Below are 24247 nucleotides of genomic sequence, written 5' to 3' on the forward strand. Positions count from 1 at the left end.
GAGAAACCACAAGTGTAATATAGTCTAAAACTAAATGCAGAGGCAGAGAGGGCCAGAAGGTGAAAAAGAACAATATCCATGATTTTAAAAAGATGTGATCCAAACAAAAGAAATAAATGAAGAACACAATTAAATATTGAAACACAACAGTGATTAGAGAGCATGATCAGAGAAACTGAAGGAAAACAAAACTGAAAAATAAAAACTTTTCTGATTATGCCAATGTGAGTAATCTTTTCCTGTGTTAGAGAAATTAAATATTTAAACCTGGAGTTCCACGACGAATGAAAAATATGAGAGACAGCCCAATTAAGTCACCCTTACTGAAGAGGCTTTTCTCCAAAAATAACAGTCCTGCTTTTAATTATAGGTTCTTGGGTCTGTTAATCAGCCATCTTCCTCAAGGCTAAGCTTGGTGCAAATAACAGAGAAGGATTCAGCAAAATGCCCTGTTTAATTAAAATGAATTTAATTAAAAATATTTTTATACACATGACCAATCACCATTATTTATGCAGATGTTCCCACATAAGTCTTTGAAAAGGCATTTCTCCCCCCAACCTTTAAAAAATATGCTGTGCTTCTACAAGAACTACTGTGAAATGAAAAGCACTATGACTGGTAGTTAATACCTATTTTTATCAAAACAGCAGTGCAGCTCACACATCACCCGAGCAGCCGTAACCATAGTAACCCCAAATAGAAAGGGGCTTCAGATTATCAACACGATCAAAGGTAAGACAGTTCATGTGCCTCTGGAATAGTTACACTACAGCAAACTTTAAAGGATAAAGGTGGCTTTTATTCCTACTACTTAAATGTTAAATGAAAATAATGACTTGCAAGTACAGTGTATAGAAATGCCTTTCATTTTGGAAGATTCTTATTTCCTCAAAGTGTTAATAATAGAAAAGATGAAAACTCAATGCTACACATTTCTCCAGTGCTTCTATCTGATTATGGTGAGGGGACAGTAATCATCATTTTGCCAAGTTGGAGAATTCATACAGGGAAAACCCCACCCATAGGAGCCCTGCAGGATGAGAAGCTGGACGAGAAGGCATATTCTGTGTCCATGCACTCAGTGAGAGGATGGCTATGGTTAGTGATGATTGTCGACACGAATTACCTGCAATAAGGTATAGATGGTGACTTAGGGTGTAGACTGGCAGTCAAATCACAAAGAAAATGCACATTTAATTAGAGAAGGAGTGGAACTGGTTTGAAATATCAGTGAAATACCAATCCAAATACAAATCTGTATTTGGCTTTATAATTTATGGTTGGGGTAGGATGGAGTAGGGAAGGGTGGGAGGGCAGGGCATAAAAGGCCAGCAAGACCATACTTATTAATTATATTGTTAATTAATAATATTAATAATATTGATTATTCTATCCGAGGAACTATGATCTAGATAATCCAAAACAGAGACTAGTAGAAAAGGCTTTCTGACAACATTTCCTAATGTTCAATATGTCTAGGGGGGCAGCATCTGGAAACATGGAGAAAATATTCTAAATTTTAAATATTTAAGTGTATAGTAGCTATTACAAAAAGCAGAAATTCCACATGAGGATAAATATAATTTTATTATTTTTTTCTTTTTAGTCTCTTTACATTTGAGATTTACCGTGGAAGTGGATGGACGAGTAATGAAAACATAAGAAAACAAATTCTTTAATTATGGTCATGTAGGAAGAAAATGGTATCTGGAAATTTTATGTTCAGTAATAAATAGAAATATCATGATAGTGTTATCTAAAAATCCAATAAAGTGCCTGAGAAGAATTCACTGCTAATAAAAATTTATTTTAAAACACTTAGCAATTTACAAATAATTTTCTATACAGCTCTTCATTTGATCTGACAAAAATTCTTTGAAGAAATGGAAGGTACTTTCTGTTTTGTTTTGATAGTCTCTATTTTAAGGAAGTGGAAAGTGAGGTTCCAATAAGTTAAAGCATTAAACTGTGATGCTCCATCACCCATGACACTAATCTTGCCTTAATGAACTGACACTTTTGATATCCAGGACGCTCTGACCACCAATCCCAACCTCATTTTTAGGAAATTTTTCTACCCTTATTACGTGCTTATTTTATTTTTAGTGGAAGCCTCCTCTTGGGATTAGTTTATGAGACATCCCTAACTGTGATCCTTTTATGCAGGCAATTTCCCAGGGCCTCTCTTAGATGCTTTCACCCATAAACACACGAGCAGTGCCAGCGCCCTGGTTCACACTTCCCCTTGAAACCAGTGCGCCCCAGAATTAGAGCGACACCTAGCCGTGATTTCAGGTAGTACATGCTAGGAAAGCTTATTTGGGCAAGGGAGACAAACAAGAGACATCAGAGCTGGTGGCATCTCAAGAGGATACTACTCCCAGAGGTAGAAATCTCAGAGGTTTTCTAACAGCACTTTCTACTGGGAACTAGGACTCCTGCAGTTCACATTCTCTGAGGAGGAACTATATGATAAGGGAAGTTTATTATAATTATAATAAAATGTAAGATGTGCACCCTTGAAATTACATACAGGTTCTATCAGTGCAATAAATGATATCTATTTCAGATTAAAAATATCAGTTCCAAGCCTCCTTCATCTCAATAATTCTTGACATTTACTCAGAAAAGCAAATATTTCATTCAGTTTTTATATTCATCGGGGCTGTGGACTAGTGCTACTAGCATCAACGGGACACTTGTTAGAAATGGGGTGTTGGACTTGACCCTGGACCTATGGAATCAGAATTTCAGGAGGCAGAACCCCCTAATTAGTACTTTCAGACTCTCCAAGTGAGTTTTACATTCACTCACATTGGAGAACCTACTAATATAGAGCAAGAAGTAATCTTAAAAATCATCTAATTCCTCTAGGAATATATTAGGCAAATAAGGCCTAGAAAGCTTAAGTGGCCACCTTGAATTTTCCCTGCACATCAGAAATATGCCCTGTGCATAGTAACAGGGATTGAACTAGACCTGAGGTCTCCTAACTCCCAATAATAAAAATAGCATAGTGCTATGACACTTGTCAAGTGCAGGCTGGTTGGGCAAAACATTAGCTAAACAGAGACTTTGACTTTGTATCTATATTCCTCCTGGCTTCTAATTTCAGTAAATGAATTATCATCCATGCATTTAATTTAGGCACCAGACGGGATAATGCCACAGTAAATTTTCTAAATTCAATTAACATGAGCCAGTAGTAGTCTCCTTATGAAAGCCAACAACGAGGGCTCAGGGCTTCATCAAGCACTTGGGATTCTTAGCACACTTTAGCTACTGGAGCAAGCAGAGATGTGTGACTTACATGTAATATGAGAAGTCATTGATTTTCATTTTTTTTTTTTCACTTCACGGCAGACACAATATCATATTGAGTTTGAAGATTTTCCTTTAAGATTTTCTCATTATACTTCAGAGTGATTTACTAATATCATATAAAAATGATTGGTTATTTTCTCATTTTTATGAAATTTTGAAGTTTTCAAGTGTACAGATGTGTTTCCACATAAATCCATAAATGTGATCATAATATGCATACTCTTTGTTTAGTCGTTTGCTTTAATAGTCTTTTTTCTTTTCCTTTTTGGTATGTCTCTCTTTTTTCCACCTCTTCCTCTCTTAAACTCATATCTCCTCTCTCCCCAAGTAACCCAATTTTACAACGCAGTACAGAGGTCCTCAATGTTTTTGGCACCAGGGACAGGTTTCTCGTGGGGGATGGGGAGGAGGGCGAGGTGGGGATGGTTTCGGAATGAAACTTTCACCTCAGCTCATCAGGCATTAGATTCTCATGAGGAGCACACAACCTAGATCCCTCGCATGCGCAGTTCACAATAGGGTTCACACTTCTATGACAATCTAATGCTGCCGCTGATCTGACAGGAGGTAAAGCCCAGGTGGTAATGCTGGCTGGCCTGCCACTCACCTCCTGCTGTGCAGCTTGGTTCCTAACAAGCCACAGACCTGTACCCGTCTGTGGCCCGGGAGGCTGGGGACACCTGACCTAGTATATGTCCTACCAATTTCTCTTTATACTAAAATTCTCATTATAACAATTACACACACACTTGTAACAATGTTAAATTAGATGTTTAAAATGAGAAACAAAGCAAAAACAAACAAACAAACAAAACAAACAAAAACACATGTTATGTAGTGAGATGTACAATCTTAAAAGCAGCTGGGTGTGGTGGCTCATGCCTGTAATCCCAGCAATTTGGGAGGCTGAGGAGGGCGGATCATGAGGTCAGGAGAGCGACACCATCCTGCTCAACATGGTGAAACCCTGTCCCTACTAAAAATACAAAAATTAGCTGGGCGTGGCGGCGTGTGTCTGTAGTTACAGCTACTCGGGAGGCTGAGGCAGGAGAATCGCTTGAACCCAGGAGGCGGAAGTTGCAGTGAGCCAAGATCACGCCACTGCACTCCAGCCTGGGGACAGAGTGAGACTCCTTCTCAAACAAACAAACAAACAAAACAAAACAAACCCATCACGTGTCTGAAAACCAGTTACATGACTCCATTGAACCTCTCTGCCATTTAAGAATGTGAAAGATCCTAGACTAGAGGTTAAGATCTGTGAAGGGAGTTCTTTTACTACTTGTGAGTTGTAAATCTGAACTCCCACATGGGGAGGGTTGTTTGCACATCTCAAGCCTGTAAAAAGAGACTTCCCTAGACCATCAGACAGCTTAAGATGACACACTTGGAGTTTGGGGACACAGCAGATTACTGTTTGACTCTCGCTTTGCCATTATTACATGGGACTGCACATGTTCATTGCTGAGTTGAGTCTGTGATTACAACTCACAAACCAAATATTTTTATCCAGCAAGTCGGAAAGTAGTAGTCCCACACAATATTTTAAGGGGAGACTGGAAGAAAGAAAAGCACTTTCTGTGGCTATACCTCACAAGTCCCACTTTTCAATATAAAAGTTACACACAGATACGCATGGGGGTTATCAATACATAAATTTATAGGGGTGACCACTGCTTTTAAAAATGTGAATCATATTTTTATATACATTTTTGCATTTTACTTTAATAGTCAACAATGCCTGCTGGAAAACTCTCAAGTTAACTGGAAGGGCACTAATTTATTTTTTTAATAGATATACAATATTGTGTAGATGTCCTACAATCTATCATCTTAAAAATGTTGCAGTACACATTCTTGTTCATATATCCTTAAGAACTGGTGGTTTTACTTGTGTGAGATAGCCTCCCAGGAGTCAGATTGCTGGGTCAAAAGGGGCTGTATATTTTAAGGTATAATAGCTTTGCCAAATTGCTTTCCAGAAGTCTGTTAATGATTTAAATGTTCTCTAGAAATGTGTAAAAGTCCACTCTTTCCTGCATCCCTGCCAGCAATGACTGTTACTTGGTATTACAATTGTTGCCAAACTGCTAGGGGTAAAATGATACGCTGTTACTTTAATTTACATTTCCATGACTTCTTGGAAGTTTGAATAACTTTTCACATTTGTGGAACAAGTGGATTTGTCTATGAATTGCCTCTTCAGAGTCTTTTTTTTTTTTTTTTTTTGAGACGGAGTCTCGCTCTGTCGCCCAGGCTGGAGTGCAGTGGCACAATCTCGGCTCACTGCAAGCTCTGCCCCCCCGGGGTTCATGTCATTCTCATGCCTCAGCCTCCCGAGTAGCTGGGACTACAGACGCCTGCCACCATGCCCAGCTAATGTTTTGTATTTTTAGTAGAGACGGGGTTTCACCGTGTTAGCCAGGATGGTCTGGATCTCCTGACCTCGTGATCCACCCGCCTCAGCCTCCCAAAGTGCTGGGATTACAGGCATGAGCCACCGCGCCCAGCCTGCCTCTTCATAGTCTTTGTCAGTGTTTCCGTTACTTATTTCCAGATTGTCATTTTAAAGTGTTCTTTGTGTATTAAAAATAGTAATATTCTGTCCTTCGTATTTTAATAATTTTTCCCCAGTGTGTTGCCTATCTATTGACTGTTTATGGTGTCTTTTCCACTTAAATGTATTCTCTTTTTATATATTCAAATATATCTATATTTATGGATTCTGGTTTTCCATTCTTTGTTAAGAAGAGTCTCTATATCCTTAATCTATAGATATAGATTTATAGATTTTCTTGCAGTAGTTTTTTAAAATTTCATTATTTACATTTTAATTCTTCTAAATATATTTTTGTAAATGGTTATATGTGTTCAATTTTATAATCTAAATGGATAGCCAGTGAATTGTGCTAGTACCATTTGTTAAATAAACCATTTCCCCATTGAATTGAAAGACCACTTCTGTCAGATTATCATTTTTCACTGAAATCTGTGTCTGGATCATCTATTATTTTTTACTGGTCTTGTGCTTCCTAGGCCAATACCACACTGATTTGATTATAATGGCATTGTAGTATATTCTTACATCTGATTAGGTAGGTTACCTCATGGTTTTATTCCACTTTATAAGCTTTAAGATAATCTTATCCAGTTTCAATGTTTAAAGTGGTAAGTTTTCATTGAAATTACCTTAAATTTTTGTATGAATTGGAGGAAAGTAGAATTTTCATGAAAGCTTTCTTCTCATCACCAAGATGGTGAACTATAATAGCATCGGCTACTGCCTTCCTCCACAAAGTCAATGATGAAGAAAGTATATAGAGAAAAGTGGAATTGAAACTAATAACAACAAAAGCCATGAGAAATCTCCAGGGAGAAGGAGCACTGTTTTGGATTGATGTGTGTGGGAAAGCGGTGAGGGGGGTGGGAAGAGTGCAGCAAATCTGGCAATGGGCGGCTACACACAGCAGTAAAAAAAAGCAAATTAGGAAAACAAACAAACAAAAACTGTTTAAGCTCTGCCATTTGGCTTACTTGCATTTCCATGGAGTAATCATTGCTTAGCTCCTTGCCACACAAAGCATGCACAACTGGCTAAACACTGGGGCAGGTGTTCATGGGGGAAATGTCAGGATCAGTGCAAAAGGTTTTGTGAGGTAAGGAGTTGATAAGAACAGGTAGAGACTGAGCAGCCTTAGGCATTCTCTTTCCCTACAAATCCTAGGCTAATGGATTATCAATGTTGTTTCTCCCTTAGGGCCTAAACCCCAACCTGAGAAGTTGGCTAGGCAGGGTTTCTCAACCTTGGCACTATTGACATTTTAGACCAGACAATTACCTACAGTTGGGGGCTGTCTAGTGCGTTTTCAAAGTTTAGCAGCATCCCTGCCCTCTACCTGTCCAATGCCAGTAGTGCATTCCCCCAGCTGTAACAAGCAAAAAATGTCTCCACAGTTAATGTGTTCTAAGGCTTAACATCACTACACTGGGTTAGTGGGATGACAGCAAATGAAAATGATAACTGTAGTTTTGAGGCCCTTCTCCAATATGTATTGCCAATTCAATAGTTGATACTCCTAAAGGAACATGAGCAAAAGTGAAAAATAACTAGACACCTGAGGGTTATAACAACTTAGAGAAAATCAACAAACAAAAAACAGAAGTATTAGAATAGATATATAAAACATTTTCAATAAGTATACTAAATACACTTAAAGAGACAAGAAAATTAAATAAAAGGAAATATCAGGTATGAAAAACATAGCAGTTAGAAAAAAATTATAATAGATGGAATAAATAGGATAATGGATACAACTGAAGAAATAATTTAGATAATGGGAAACCTGATTGAGGAACTCCTCCAGCAGGAAGCAAGACAGATTGAAGAGATAAAAGTACAATTTTAAAATGTTAAGAGACATGAGAGATAAAAATAGAGGTGCAACATATAGATAATATGAGTACCACTAGATTGAAATAAAAATGAAGAGAAATAAATATTTGAAAGAATAAAAAAGAAAATAACTTTGAATCTGTACTTTTATGTCTAAACAAATTGCTATTGAATATGAGGGTATAATTAAGATTTTTCAGGCATACAAGGCTTTGGAAAGAATGTCACACATAAACTGACATTAAAAACATTTTTGAATGATGTATTCAAATAGAATGAAAAATTTAGAAACTGCTGGAAGGTTTATGACAAGTAACAGGGATTATATAGTTTGCTAAAGTTTTTCATTGTTTAAAAAGTACTCCATGAAAAAAATCTAGGAGGAAGAAAAAGATAAAGTATGTCCATAATTAAATCTTCCCATTCTAGAGCATGACTTTTCATTTGTTCATATCTTGTTTTACATTTTATATCCCTTAAAATATTATACCTTTATTCTTTATTAAAATTAGTATCAAATAGTTGTAAGTTTTATAGATATTGAATTTTATTTCTAGAAACTTGCTGCTAAATTTTTTAAATGCTATTGGATTTTGTATATTTATCTTATACTCGGGCACCTCACAAAATTTCGTTTTTAAGTCTAATAGTTTTTTAGAATAGAGTAACATCAACAAAAATGGCAGCTTTATTTCCTAATTTCTACTTTTATGTGATGTTTTATTTTCTTTCATTTTCTTACCGAATTTGCTAGAACTTCTATGCCAGTATCTTCTATTTTTCCCTTTACACATTCTCTGCTTTGAGACACTGACCACGTGAACTACATCAATAAGTTCCCATGCCCTCTGGCTTCTCATTGGATTTGGCCAATGAGAAGCCCCAGAAGATATCAGAGGAGGGGCAGAAAGGAAGACTTAGGTATTTATTCCCTGACATTTTCCCCCTGAAATGCTACCTTGAACTAAAAGTGTCCCTGAACAGAAGGTTATCGCTCTCCACCAGGTGACATATTCCACAAGCTTTCTCCCATTGAATTCTAATGACCACTCTCTCCTCTTGTTGCTTTGAACCTAAGAGTGATAACTGTTTGGCTACTCCCAAGCTCCAGATGCCTGCACTATTCTTTGTAGTTCTTCTACAAATAAACTTTGCAACAAGTCCTCTATAAATAAAACCTTCTTGAATTATCCAGTTTCAAGTTTTCATTTAGAATAATATTTGGTATTAGATTTTGGTAAATACTTTGAATTATATTTAAACAGTTTTTTTTTACTTAGAATTTTTATTAGTAACGCTGCTGCATATTATTAAATGTCTTTTCCTCACTGATATGATTATATATTTTATTCTCTTATAATGTATTGATGTAACAGATTATGTTAATGGGTTTCATGATATTGTACCACTCTCACTTTCATGGTATATTCTGCCTAACTAGCATTATTATTCTTTTGATGGATTTATTTATCTGACAAATATTTACTGATAGTCTCCTCTGAGACAGCTTATATTCTAGGCATTGGGAATATATTGTTGAACAGAATTTCTGACCATGTGCAACTAACGTTGCTGAGTTCTTTTTATAAGATTTCTTATAAGGTTGTTCAAATTATATTCTGACTATTTCAGGAATGTATTTCCTGGGTGTGTGCTCTGTTTATTCTGACCAGTCTTCCTCTCTCAGGCTGCTGAAAAGTCTTGATGTGCTTTTATCTTTCTTTGTCAGCTTTTTGGAGTTTAAGACTGTTTGTTGGACTACCTTCTGTGATAGCAATCCTCTGAGTGGCAGAAGATAGGCCAGTGATGGAGAAGCAGGTGGGCTACCCTTCAGGTACCTGGAGGAGATAGGTCCCTTACCCAGTAAGCAAAGAATCAAATTCACTCATGCAGGCTAATGTCAACTACTACCACCTTCCTACCACCAACGTCCACAGATTTCCACAACCCAAACCAGTTTTCAGGATTCATAGCTTTCCAGTCTCCATCTAAAGACTTCTTTGAAACTGGTATCTAGAGGCTCATGCTACTCATTGTAGAGAAAGCTCACTATCTGTTATTTCTGTAGGGTTTGCATAAAGCTCAAGGCTCCACCAGCACTCAGTTGCATATAGGAACCAACTCCTCTTTGCCTTAGGAAAATCAGATAAATTACAGTAATAAAGGGCAAGAAAGCCAAGTTAAGGTCACTACTTTCCCAGAATCCACTGCTGACCTTCATGAATTTTTTTAAAGTGATTGTAATGTTAAGTTTTGAAATGACTCTCCTAGGGCCAAGTCACTCACCTCTAAACCTTAGTTTGCTCTTTTATAAAACGAGGGTGGTAAATTAAAGGAAGTAGCTCTTTCCACAAAAGTATCCTACAATTTTATTATTTTAAATCATTCATTTTATATCTAAAAGCATTGTGCATACATTGTCTGGATCAATGAAAGCAGCTATAAAAATTTGTATAAGTTGAGAAATTTTAACTAAACTATATATTTTATAATATTTAACATTATATTAGTTTGTCATTTTTGTTGTAATAAATTATCACAAACTTAGTGGCTTAAAATAATGCAAATTTATTATCTTATATTTCTGTATATTAGAAGTTCAACACATGTCTCAGTTATGTCAAATTAGGGTAGCAGAGCTGCATTTCTTTCTGTAGGCACAAGAGGATAATCAGTTTCTTTGCCCTTTCCAACTTCCAGAGGCCACCCAAATTTCTGGGCTCATAGCCCCCTTCCTCCATCTTCAAAGTCAGCAACATTATATCTTTCTGCCCTTTTCTTTTATAGTCACATCTTCCTCTGATTGCAGCCAGGAAAAGTTCTACAACTTTCAGAGACCCATGTGATTAAACTGGGCCCATTCAGATAATCCAGGGTAATCTCCACATTTCAAGGTCCTTAATTTAATTAATCTTGTAAATCCCTTTTTGCTATTTAAGGTAATATATTCACAGGTTCTGAAGATTAAGGTATGGGCATCTTTGGAGGGCCATTATTTTGCCTACCATGAAATTTACTATTAATGTTTTAGGTGTGATGATGGAATTGTGGTTATGTTTAAAATTATATGTTTAAAAAGGGTAGTTTATTTATGGGTGCATTATTTGACCAAGGGTCGAGATAAGAGCTATACATTCCATTTAGATGAAATAAGTAGCAGCTTAAACTAAAAGTGATTGTGTGACTTCTAATATGATGCAACGTGATCGATCAAGCATCGCCTATTGAACATTCTTGCAAAAACTGAGGAATTTGAATCTAAGTAATCAGGACTCTCTGAAGCTAACTTTCACTTACAGAAATATGAGGATGTAGGAACAATTAAATGATACTCTGGGAAGTGACAAATCCAGAATGTGGTACATCTTGTAGAACTGACTCAATTTTCTCAATAATAGCATTTTTAAAAAAGGTAGGAGGGAGCACTGCTGTAGATTAAAGGAGAATGCAGAGAAGAGACAACTAAATATCACTTGTGAAACCTGTTTGAGTTATCAAAGGCAAAGGGCAAAAATCAGGAAAATGTCAGTGTGGATTGGTTATTAGATGATACCAGTGGATTACGGAACAATTTTCAGGTTGGATAGTGCCTTCATGACATGTAAGAACCATGTCCTTAGTCCTAGAGATGCGTACCGAAGTACATAGAGGTAAAATGACAATGTCTGAGATTTGCTTTTAAAAATTATGACCTCTCATCTATAAGAATAGATGTCAAAGTATATTTGTGTTTTATTCAAAGCAAAATTATCACATTACATATATTATACTCCCAACTTTAACCAGGCAACTCACAGACGAATATAGTTGGTCACGGGAGAACTAACCAGGTAGGAAGAATCATGGAAATTCATTATTATCATGAAAACAAGCAAAAATGTACATGTCTCACTGTATTATACTGATGGAAAAATAGCAGCCCCATCTTAGTGCAGCATAAAAATAATGATGACAACATAACAATAAAAATAAGACATATTATCTTATTTAATCCTTATCAAGAACCTTTAAAATAAACCTTATAGTCCCATTTTATATTTGGAGTAACTGAGGCCAAGTGAGTCAGATAAAATGAAGATTTAAACATGACTGTCCTACACCATGAACAGTGTTCTTAATATTCAATGACTGCTCTATTTATTTGATAAGTATTTATTATGTACTGTGCAGAACTCAATGGGCCTTTTATATTGTGAAGCATCTGTGATGATCTAGTCATTAAATATTATCTAGTGTTGATGATGATACAGATAAAGAAATAGATCCTATTAAGCACTTGTGTATTTTGCCTTGTTTGGTGAGAGAACTGAACTAATAATTTACATCAAATAGATTTTTAAAATCTAAACTTGATGAAAAAAATTATGGACTGTATTTTCCAGCTGGCTATGCAGGTTGTCTCCATTTACTCATTTTAGATAAGTATTTACTTTTCATATTGAGTCTACCCAATTTAGGAACATTAAATGTGTCAACACACTTTGAAACCATGCTAATGTAATATAAATACCAAGTTTCTTGAACCTGTGACATGTTACATAAGAGAAAACAGTAATGGGTGTTTCAAAAACAATGCTGAGATTGTCAGGCTTAAGAACTTATTTATATTCTTACAAAAAGAATACAATTGAGACATTTGGGCAGGAGTTTTTTAATCCACTGTCCCCAAGTCAGAGGCTACAGTATTTGTGGTTTAAATGGCACATATACGATATTTGAATCATACAGATATTTACCCTCTTTTATTTCTGAAGCTTGGGGATAAAGTAGTTTATAGGTTGTTATGCATCAAAGCAGAAAAATGAGACTGCGAGGAGAGATTTTAGAAAGCAAATCTCAGACATATTAATTCAATCTCATAAAAATAAATCGCCTATATTTTACCAAATGGTATAATCTATGTGGTGCATTGTATCTGTACTTAATACTGTATTTGTATTTAATACTCAATTTTAAATTATTACAGTATTTCTATTAAGGGTCATGGTTTTGGTTTCCAACAGTTTCATTTCCATATATCTTTATAGCAGTGCTGTCCAATAAAAATATAACTCAAGCCACATATGTAATTTTAAATATTCTAGTAGTCTTCTTAAAAAGGTAAAAAGAAAACAAGTAAAATTAATTTTATAGGATATTTTATTTAACTTGATATTAAGTGAATATTATTTCAACATGTAATTAATACTGTATAAAATTATTAATGAGATGTTTCACTTTTTTCAAATGATGTCTTGGAAATCTAGGGTGTATTTATACTTGCAGCCCATATCAATCTGGACTAGTCACATTTCTAGGGTTCAGTAGCAACATGTATCTCGTAAGTATCATGTCGGATACAGCAACTCTAGAATGTGCCCTATCTAATGTTACCTAAATCAAGACACCCTGGATTAATTCTCTAGGAGGAAAATTGGACAAGTCTCTGAATTAATAATTATTTTCTAGTTTTGAATACTGGATTAATACTTCTGGAGTTCAAAATAGTGCAGCTGTATTTGAGTCTCAATGCAGCTGCATCATGTAAAATGAAGACACTCTAATCCAAATAGGAAACAGGGAAATTGATGAAGCAAGAAAATGCACAGAACACATGTACTTGAATGAGTGGCTTCCTGAAGACCTTGGAGGAAATGTCAGTTCCGTAAATACCAGGATGAGTTTCTGGCATCTTCTGGGTGATTATTTAATACTTGATGCAATGTGCTGAGTTCTTCCTTTTCCTAAAAGAAGCTACTATTTTGAACATCTTCCAACTTAGAAAAAACACACGATTAAAACTGCTTCTTGCAAGTCCACAAACCATAGCTTGAAATGCTCTGGAAAATGTTCAGCCACTGACCACCAGATAAACAGAAGAAAGAAATATTTGCTACATGGTTGGACAAGAGGAAAGGCACATATCTTTGTTTCAGTTAAATATATCTTTGGTGGACAGAAACTGATAAAGCCACTCAGCTGTGTACTAGAAGTCCAGCTATGTGCTAGAAATGCAGCTATGTGCTGGAAGTCTACCCTCACCTTGGGAGACTGCCCTTCCAGGGGCCATGAGACACCTCATCCGCGAGGGTGACCTGGGATACTCAACTGCTTCACATTTCATAATTGAAAAGAGATACCCTTCCACACTCCACACTTTGCCCTAGCAGTTTCTTCCTCAAGTTGTATTAATTCACTGATTTAACAGGTATTTATTAAAAGCTCGCTGTTCTAGATATCAGAACTGTAAGACTGAAAAGAGGAAAAAAATCCAGAAAAATAGAAAAAAATCTCCCACACAGAAGACAAAGAAGTAAATAAATAGGTAAATAAAGAACTAAATAAATTGATCAATAGTGATTAGTAATTAGTGATGTGGAGGAAAGTAAGGCATGGACAGGGGATAGAAAGCTCTGTGATTAGGGGTGTCTGGGCAAGGGGGTGCAGTATTTAATAGGGTGAGCAAGAAAGGCTCTCACTGAGGTGACAGTTGAGCATAGACCTGAAGAAGGTGGGGAGGGAGCAACAAGCGAAAATACACCAAAGCAGCCACAAAACTGGTATGTTCAAGGCTCACGGGTATGCTTGTATCTCCACATATCTTTACACACCTTAAGGACTCCCCTCTTTATCCACCTACCCAATATGAAAGGACATTTCCAACTTGTTAATCAAAATTGTTATCTTGGATAGTCAAATTTACCAAATGAGACCCCAAGACAGCAATGAAAAAGACAAGAGGATAGTATGAGGCTGGACAGCTCCTTGACAAGCTTTGGCTAATCGCAAAATGAGAGCTGTTAAACAAGTCATCTATTTCCAGCTGTTTGGGCTTTTGCTCTCTTAAGTTTTGTTTATCTTTCCTCTCCCATTCCCCATCCTCCTAGTCTCTGTTTTTTGCACACACCAGAAGAGCTGGCTCATTCATTGAGCCCTCTGCGTATTTCTTTCTTTCCCTGTCCTGCCATTTTCCATATACTGTCTCTTTGGTTGTTCTGCCTTTCACTGTCCACTTGTTAAGTGCTGATGATGACCTTTCCATCATCAGCAAGATCTTCATCAGTAAGGAAAGGAGGAGATAAAATGAATCAAATTATAGTCAAATAATCCCAAATGGAGCTAAATCGAAAATTGGCTGAGAGTCTGAAATGTGCAGAAGAATTAGATTTAAGATTAAATGTGTATCCATAAAAGATGAATATGAAGGAAATAATAACACCTAGCTAATATTTAGCTAAGGCTAAATGGGAAAGAATTAATTTTTAAATGGCCAAGAAATGTCAGACCTGCAGAGCATAGGTTTCCTCTCGTAAATTAGTGAGTCACAATAATTTAGGCAATAAATGAATAATTGTGGGGTAAGATTAACTAGGTGTTTTAAGGTTGTTGAAGATCTTAAATTGCACCAATTTAGCAGAGAGTGGGTTCGGCATGTTTTAATATAACAATTAGTTCCCAGTAAAAGAAGAGAATTTAAGGGTTCCTATTCATGTGTGGGTTTCTACCTTATGAGATATCTTTAGCATTTGTTGATTTGAGGTTGGAACCTCAGAATATAGTTAGCAGGCTTCGGGTTGACTTTTATTTTCCCTAAAATAAAAGATTGTTTTAAAATAAAAACCAGTCTCACAGGAATAAAAATCACGGAATGTTAGATCTAGAAGGATATTAGACCTTTAGTTAAAACTTTTTATTTTACAGATGAAGAGTCAGTTTTGTCTGTTAAAAAAAAAAGAAGTTGGAAGCAATGAGAAATACTATCTTCTGCTTCCAATAATGTATAAAATCAAAGTGGCTGCCCAAAGTTGCACAGCTGGTCCATGCCAAACTTGGAAAGTAGACTTGGGCCCCAGGATGCTCTTTATGGTTATGAGCCAATATTGTATTTTAAAAACTTCAGTCCACTCAGGTGTTTGATACGATGCAGATAAGTAACCATCTTACCAAGTTGGATCCCTCCCTCCCTCTCTTCCTTCCCTCCTCCCTCTCTCCCTTCCTCTCTCTTTTCCCTCTTTGCCTCCTTCCTTCCTTCCTTCCTTCCTTCTTCCCTCCCTCCCTTCTTTATTTCTTTTTCTTTCTCTCTCTTTTCCTTTCTTTCTTCTCTCTCTCTCTCTTTCTTTTGAGATGGGGTTTTGCTATGTTGTTCAGGCTGATCTAGAACTCTTGGCCTCAAGCAATCCTCCTGCCTCGGCCTCCCAGAGTGTTGGAATTACAGTCATGAGCCATTTTGCCCAGTCTGGATTTTTTTTTTCTGTTTTAATTGGTTTTCCTGTGTTATCTAAACATAATTTCAGGGGCACCACCTGCCACGGAAGGAGCAGCACTTGACTACAACTCAGTTGTGTTTAGAGCTAGCTGAGTCACTCAGTAGAAGGCAACAAACTCAGCCTTCAGTGTTGGGACCAGGGAATGCTGGTTGCAGTGCTTCTGAACTTGAAGATTTGTGCAAAGGTGATGCAAAGTGAGGCCTGACCCTGAAAGCCAGAATATCTACGTATGGCAGAAGAGAACAACCTTAACTAGCTAGATAGGCTGAAAATTTATACTCTTGAGTCCATGCTTCCAGTGGCTGCCAAGGGACTTCCGCATTTCCCTTGGGCTGTGTGAGAGTGAAATCTTCTAGCAATGACATAGTGACCAGGCCATTCCTAACCCTGGGGATAGGGCAGTCTATCCCTGTATACCACTCTGGGGCTCTGATCTTCAATCTACACCATGGGTTCCAAACCTAAGACTCAGTTTCATTTCATGTTCTTTCAATCAACCTCTCATACCATAAGCAAAATAAAACATGACAAACCAGGAAAACTGTTTGTAACTTATATGACAGAGAAAAGATTAACATTCCTAACATATTAAGGGCATCTAAACATTGAAATGTAAAAGTCTAATGACTCTACTGGAAAAGGGTATCTTATAAATAGAAAAAATATATATATAATTTTTATTATAAATTACATGAATCTTACTCATAATAAAATACAAAAATACAAACATACAATCTTACTCATAATAAAAGAAGTACTAAGCCATGCTATAGGGATATATAAATCCTCACCTTTCATATGGATAAACCCCCCAAGTTTTTATTGTCTACTGCATTGACAAGACTGTGAAGAACAAGTATTGTCATACATTGCTGGTATGAATGCAAACTGATACACATTTTATGGAGGGGAGTTTGGCATCTAGGAAAATTACAAATACATTTACCATTATCTCTTTCCAGAAATGTCTCCCAAAGAAACACTGTCAAAATGTGAAAAGCTATTAATTTCAACACCATACATAATTGCAGAAGAAAGAACCCAAATTTCTATCAATAGAAGACTGATTGAATAAACTATGGGGTACTCTTCGACTACTAAAGATAATTAGAAAGATGATTATTATTATTTATTTTGAGACAGGGTCTTGCTCTGTCACTCAGGCTGGAGTGCAGTGACATGATCACAGTTCACTGCAGCCTCAACCTTCTGGGCTCAAGTGATCCTCCCACCTCAGCCTCCCTAGCTATAGCTGGAACTACTGGTGTGCACCACCACGCTAGGCTATTTTTTTATTTCTTATTTTTGGAGAGACAGGGTTTCCCTATGTTGTCCAGGCTGGTCTTGAACTTCTGGGCTCAAGTGATCCTCTCACCTTGGCCTCCCACAGGGTTGGGATTATAGGTGTGGGCCACTGTTCCCAGCTGAGAAAGATTCTTATATGTTGTTATAAGGAGATCTCCAAAATACTGTTAATTAAATAAAAGTAAGGTGAAGAACCATGTGCATAGCAGCATATAGTGGAATGTGTGCATGTTTGTGTATTTGCTTAAATTTAAAAATAGAAGGGTAAACCGAAAACCAACCAAAATCACTGGAAATTTAGGGTAAAGGAGACAGGGAGAGAAGCTAGATTTCTCTTATTTTGTTCTGTGATTTTCTTTTTAGAATCCTATATATAATCTAATTTTAAAAATTAAAAATAAAATAAAACAAATGAACATTATTATATATTGACTTGTGGCTAAACCACACAGAGAAATTATTTCAAGTGATTTTAAAAAGGGAATAATTTTTAACTGTACATCACTAGTAGGATATATCCAAAGGTTAAAAATAACCACAATAAAATCTTAAGCAGTTTTTAGTTATCATATTTTTAGTAACTATATATATTATACTTTTGAGAATATATGTTTTAAGCAAGTAGGAAATTATATTAATGTGTGGGAAGAAAAAGAGTAGGCAGAAGAAAATAAAAACGAAAATAAAAATTCAAGGCAGTTAAGTTCATATAACACTAAATTTTAACTGAAAATATTATGAATTTGTGATATAATTTCTCCTTTTAAAAAAAGATCTAAAAACCATTACCAATCCAGCAGCAATGCAATCCCTTAGTGCCCAGATTATGGTCTCTAACTAAATTTCCCTCTTAGAAAAAGCCAAGGCCTTTCGGAAAGAAAGGTAATTCCTAGGCAGGGTGCAAGAAATACACAAGATAAGGTTGAAACATCTAGTCTTACTCAAAAGCAAGAAACCTATCAAAAACTGTTGTCATTACAATAAAAGGATACAGGAGAAAGTTGAAGAGGCTCCCACTTGTCAAAAATGGCACCTTTTGATCATGAAAAAAATATAATGACAACAGTAGATTGAAATATATCGTCTATGTAAAAATCCATGTGCTCATAATGATATGTTTTTAAAAGGTCATCTCATTGGTCAAATGTGCAGGATGCTACACAACACATTATTTTGAAAATTAGTAAATAAAGAGAAAAAATGGATCATTTGCCCTGCTTTTGTTGCTTAAATTATACCATTGGGTACTGAAATAATTGAACTGGAAAACTACTTCATTAAGGAGAGTACCACCAGCTAATAAATGCAAAAGGTAGGATTAGATTAGCATACCACTAGTTTGTAACCCCTAATAAATACTGGCTTAAGCAAAAACCATCAATGGGTACTAAAGCCATTGGATAAAATGGGCAACTCTAAAATGTAAAGCTTCACAAACTTTAATGTGCATATGAATCTCTTGAGGATACTGTTAAATTCTAGCATCTGATACCAGGTCTGTGGTTGAGCCTGAGATTTTACATTTATAACAAGTCACTATGTGGTGCCAATCCTGCTGGCCTGAGAAGTGATCCTCCCACCTCAGCCTCCCAAGTAGCTATAGCTGGAACTACTGATGTGCACCATTACACCAGGCTATTTTTTTAATTTTTAATTTTTTTTTTTTTTGAGAAACAGGGTTTCCGCATGTTTTCCAGGCTGGTCTTGACCTCCCTGGCTTAAGTGATCCTCCCAACTTGGCCTCCCATAGGGTTGGGTTTATAGGCGTGAGCCACCGCTCCCAGCTGAGAAAGATTCTTATATGTTCCTAAGAAAGAGAAAAGTAGACCCACATTCGAGAGCTGGCCTGATACTCTTAGCTAGGCCTTGGCATTCTTCTGTTGAACAAAAACAACTTAACAGAATGACATCAGGCAAGGCTATTCTGTGACTATGATGGATCCAGACAAAAACAGTACTATTATGTAATTGTTGATGAACATTGTCCAAACCACAAAACTAAACAAACATCCCCCTATCCTGGCTATTATGAGTGACCACTGCTTCTTTACCAATTGTAGCTTTAGGTTCAATTGAGTCCTTCCTCCTTCTAAATAAGACTTAACTAAGATGCCCAGTCTTGGAGTTATTCCCACTTCCTGACAGCATCGAATCCAGACCAAAGCCCTGATGCCTTAAACCCTCACTAAAATAACCAAACATAAACCGAAGTCCTATAATAAGTCCTTTCTAATACCCACTGAGACATTACATGATTCCCCATGGTATTCACTTTCATTGCAATGAGTAATAAAAGCATCTTGTTCAACTACAGGTTGTGTTCTGGTAGTCTTTGCTAGAGTAGCAATCCAATAATATGATGGATCAGGCTGACAGCCGAGTCACCAATCACTATTTGCCTCTGGAGGTGATGAAATAGAACGGTCCCAGCACCACCTTTAAAGTAATCATACCAAAAAAGTTGAACCTGAATCTGATTAAACCTCTGACTCTAACCATCAGTTTATAAGAAATACAGGGCACTGAGGAATATTTTAAGGAGCTATATTCGATTCGACCACAAGACAAATTACCTCTTTTTTTTAAACAAATAAATGACAAGAAAATAAAAAATAAAAGGGAAACTTCTAGATAAAAAGAGGCCCAATAATCATATCAATCCATTGTAATATGCTGCCCTTGTTTGGATCTTGATTTGTACAAACTGCTATCCAAACAAATAATGACAATAAGACAATTAGGAATATTAAAACAACGAGTAGATTTTGGACAATATTAAAGAATGATTGTTTCAGGTCTTACAATGGCAATACTTACTTTTCAAAACATTTACAAAGAAAATAATATGATTGCTAGAATTTGCTTTAACATAATCCAGTCATGATGAGAGAGTGAGTGTGGAGGGGGTATAAATAAGGTGATTGCCCATATTTGATAATTGCTGAAGGGCATATGCCAATTCTTTTTACTATTCTCCCTATGTCTGATATGCCTGAAAAGTACCATGGTAAACATTTTTTAAAAATATCTTTAAACCACTTAATTTAATACATCATTCTCAAAAAAAGAGAAGATATATTCACTGGAGAGAAATTCAGGATGATAACTCAAAATGGCTACATGTTCTAGAGCAGGGGTGTCCAATCTTTTGGGTTCCCTGCATCACATTGGAAGAAGAATAATTTTCTTGGGCCACACATAAAATACACTAACACTAACGATACCTGATGAGCAAATAGCAAGGTCTGTGCATAAATCTCATCATGTTTTAAGAAAATTTATGAATTTGTGTTGGCCAGCATTCAAAGCCATCTTGGGCTGCATGCAGCCCATGGACCACTGGTTGGACAAGCTTATTCTAGAGAAATAAATTGTAATGACTTTAAAGATCTCTCCCACTACTGAAATTACTTTCTAACCAATTTCTTTAGCACTATCAAAATATTCCCCTTTTCTTTTCTTTCGTAATTACTAACAGATATGTCAACTGCAGGTGAAGAAAAATAGAAATTATTATTATGTAGACACAGGTGATGGTCTTGGGGAGAAACATTCAATTTAAATGTTTGATTCTTAAAAGAAGAAAATGTATTATTTGAGCAATTACCTGGATCTGTAGCAGACATCAGTGAGCCAAAAAATAAACAGTCAGTGAAATGAAAGTCTCCAGTTTTCAGCTGGCCAGCATGTATCATAGCCTTCACAAAACCATACATAATTAACCTGTTGAAGAGAAAAACATGACCTTCAAACATCAAGATGAACCCTGTGTAAACCCATGCTATCATAAGCCACATGCTAATGTTTTTCCTGAATACGTATCATGCACAAATTGCCACCACCCTGCCAAATGACAGCCGTGCTAGGTCTCTGTACACTGGAATCTCTTGGCTATGAAAGACAATTTTACCAAATATCACAATTTATTCACTTGGTAAAAGGTAATGCAACAGTTTATAGTATATTCCAATGAAAACAAGATAAATCTCAAAGATATAAAAAATAATCTGTCAAATGTGGCACAGCAAATCATATCCAAAAACACAGCAGCTGTGCTGACATCTGTAAATGGATTGCTTTTCAGTTTTCCTTGTTTTGTCGCTGGGGGTGTCTGAAAAGGGTTCAAATTTCAAGTCCATCACTGTGATGAGGAGGATATTGGCCAATCACAGGGCACTCAGTCAACCAGTCACTTTATAATAGACGAGTCTCTGCTGCTAGTGGTGTCAGGACACTTCCACACTGGGTAGAGAATCCCTGTTAGGTTAGAGCATGTGTAACTCCAGCTCACTGTTTAAAATGAATACTGAAATAGTTGCATTGTGATCTTTCAAGGAAAGATTACATAACCTTACTGTGCCCACACCATGGCATGCAAATTGTCTGTTTTGGTCATCATTTGCCAACCTATAGCTTTTAATTGGTATTTAATTATTTAACTGATTTATTTTGCTAAGATCCTAGTAGAGGAAATAGAGAGGTGGGTGAACTGAATCACAGTGTAATTTAAGAACTGTAAGAGTCTTTAGAAACTATAGACCATCAAACCAATAGATGGATGTTTAAACACTCACGTGAACTTAAAGTTAGTTCTCAGGTTTTGGGCATAGCTAAAAAGGCTAAAAGTCAGATATTTAAAAATGTCAATAAGAATGCAGATATTTTAAATTCCGTTAAAAAAAAGTATCACTATGAGAGAATATTTCAGACCTACCGGCATTTAAATCCAGGCTCTACTATCTACTATCTATATGATTTTAAGTTATTACTAAAACTTTCTGAACCTGAATATCCATGAGGTAGGGATAACAGTAATAGCCCACAGAATTGTTTTAAGGATTAACTGAGGTAATACATATTTGGTGTCTGGCACATAGCAAATTCTCAATGAGGTCACTGAGGCTAAAAATAATGATCAAAATAGTAGGTAACATTTACTTACCATTTTTACTTCTACACATGCTTTATTTAACTCATTAAATACCCACATCAATGGTAACATTTTTTGTATTTTTAGCAAGAAAACTGAATATAGTGTGATGAAGTAATTTGCTTAAGGTGACACAGCTATTAAGTTGTGAAGCCCAGATGTGAATTGAGAAGGTCTGGCTCTAAAGCCTTGGCTTTTAACCATCACACTGTATTGCTTAGATCAACAGTTCTATATTTTACATGATATGTTATCTCATGTAATACACCCTCAACCATCCCATGAGTTAGTTGCTCTAGGTAGTCGAAAAGACAGCAATTAAGTATCCCTAAGAACTTAGAAATAATTCTACCCTCTGAATTGAACTCTTAAGCCAATCCATAATGGTTTAGAGCACAGGGGCCCAACATTGCTTTGCAAAGCATGGATTCTAGAAGGGGAGGCTGAATCTTAACCAGGCTGAAGGTATTAAATATCTGAGAAAGACTGTCAGTGGGATACAGCATGGGAGCTGGGAAAAGGCAAGTCTAAGAGGCCTCATTCTCGGCAGCTCATCCACACTTATCCAGAGGACAGCACACTGCCGGTTACCAGGTGCACAGTCTCTTGACAAGTATAGGGTAGCTTCATTCAGCTTATTTATTCATTCAAAAGATACTTCTTTTATTACTATTATTATTATTATACTTTAAGTTCTGGGATACATGTGCAGAATGTGCAGGTTTGTTACATAAATATATACATGCCATGGTGGTTTGCTGCACCCATCAACCTGTCATCTACATTAGGTATTTCTCCTAATGCTGTCCCTTCCCTAGTCCCCCACACCACAACAGGCCCCAGTGTGTAATGTTCCCCTCCCTGTGTCCATGTATTCTCATTGTTCAGCTCCCACTTATGAGTGAGGACATGCAGTGTTTGGTTTTCTGTTCCTGTGTTAGTTTGCTGAGAATGATGGTTTCCAGCTTCATCCATGTCCCTGCAAAGGACATGAATTCATCCTTTTCATGGCTGCATAGTATTCCATGGTGTATATGTGCCACATTTTCTTTATCCAGTCTATCATTGGTGGGCATTTGGGTTGGTTCCAAGTCTTTGCTATCGTGAATAATGCTGTAATAAACATATGTATGCACGTGTCTTTATAGCAGAATGATTTACAATCCTTTGTAAATCCCAGTAATGGGATTGCTGGGTCAAATGGTATTTCTGGTTCTAGATCCTTGAGGAATCGCCACACTGTCTTCCACAGTGGTTGAACTAATTTACACTCCCATCAACAGTGTAAAAGCAGCTGTTGTTTCCTGACTTTTTAATGATTGCCATTCTAACTGGCGTGAGATGGTTTCTCGTTGTGGTTTTGATTTTTATTTCTCTAATGACCAGTGATGATGAGCTTTTTTTCATATATTTGTTGGCTGCATAAATGTCTTCTTTTGAGAAGTGTCTGTTCATATCCTTCACACACTATTTGATGGGGTTGTTTATTTCCTGTAAATTTGTTTAAGTTCTTTGTAGATTCTGGATATTAGCCCTTTGTCAGATGGATAGATCGCAAAAATTTTCTCCCATTCTGTAGGTTGCCTGTTCACCTGATGATGGTTTCTTTTGCTGTTCAGAAGCTCTTTAATTTAATTAGATACCATTTGTCAATTTTGGCTTTTGTTGCCGTTGCTTTTGGTGTTTTAGTCATGAAGTCTTTGCCCATGCCTATGTCCTGAATGGTATTGCCTAGGTTTTCTTCTAGGGTTTTTATGGTTTTAGGTCTTATGTTTCAGTCTTTAATCCATCTTGAGTTAACTTTTGTACAAGGTGCTTCTTATTGATCCCCTACTATGTGTCAGGCTCCATGCTAAAGGCATAAATTATATCAGTGAACAAACACAGATCCCTGCCCTCATGGGGCACACAGTTTAGCAGGATAGACAGCAATAAGACACAATCAGAAATTTAAATTATAACTGTTATCTACATTACTTTCTGATCAACACTGGGACATTCTGGACAGTCATGGCATTAGCAGAGAAATGCTCCTCAGTATTCATC

The 24247-nt window shown here is 36.4% G+C and overlaps 1 protein-coding gene across 1 annotated transcript in view; it reads right to left on the reverse strand.

The window, feature by feature from the left end:
• Positions 1-24247, reverse strand: part of SLC9A9 (solute carrier family 9 member A9) — a 582779-nt gene that overhangs the window by 407681 nt on the left and 150851 nt on the right. The window contains exon 5 of the mRNA XM_001162912.4: positions 20879-20994. Coding sequence (XP_001162912.2) covers positions 20879-20994 — 116 coding nt within the window. The remainder of the gene's footprint in view (positions 1-20878; positions 20995-24247) is intronic.

The sequence above is a fragment of the Pan troglodytes genome, chromosome 2 (assembly GCF_028858775.2).
Source record: "Pan troglodytes isolate AG18354 chromosome 2, NHGRI_mPanTro3-v2.0_pri, whole genome shotgun sequence".
NCBI classification, from domain to species: Eukaryota; Metazoa; Chordata; class Mammalia; order Primates; family Hominidae; genus Pan; species Pan troglodytes.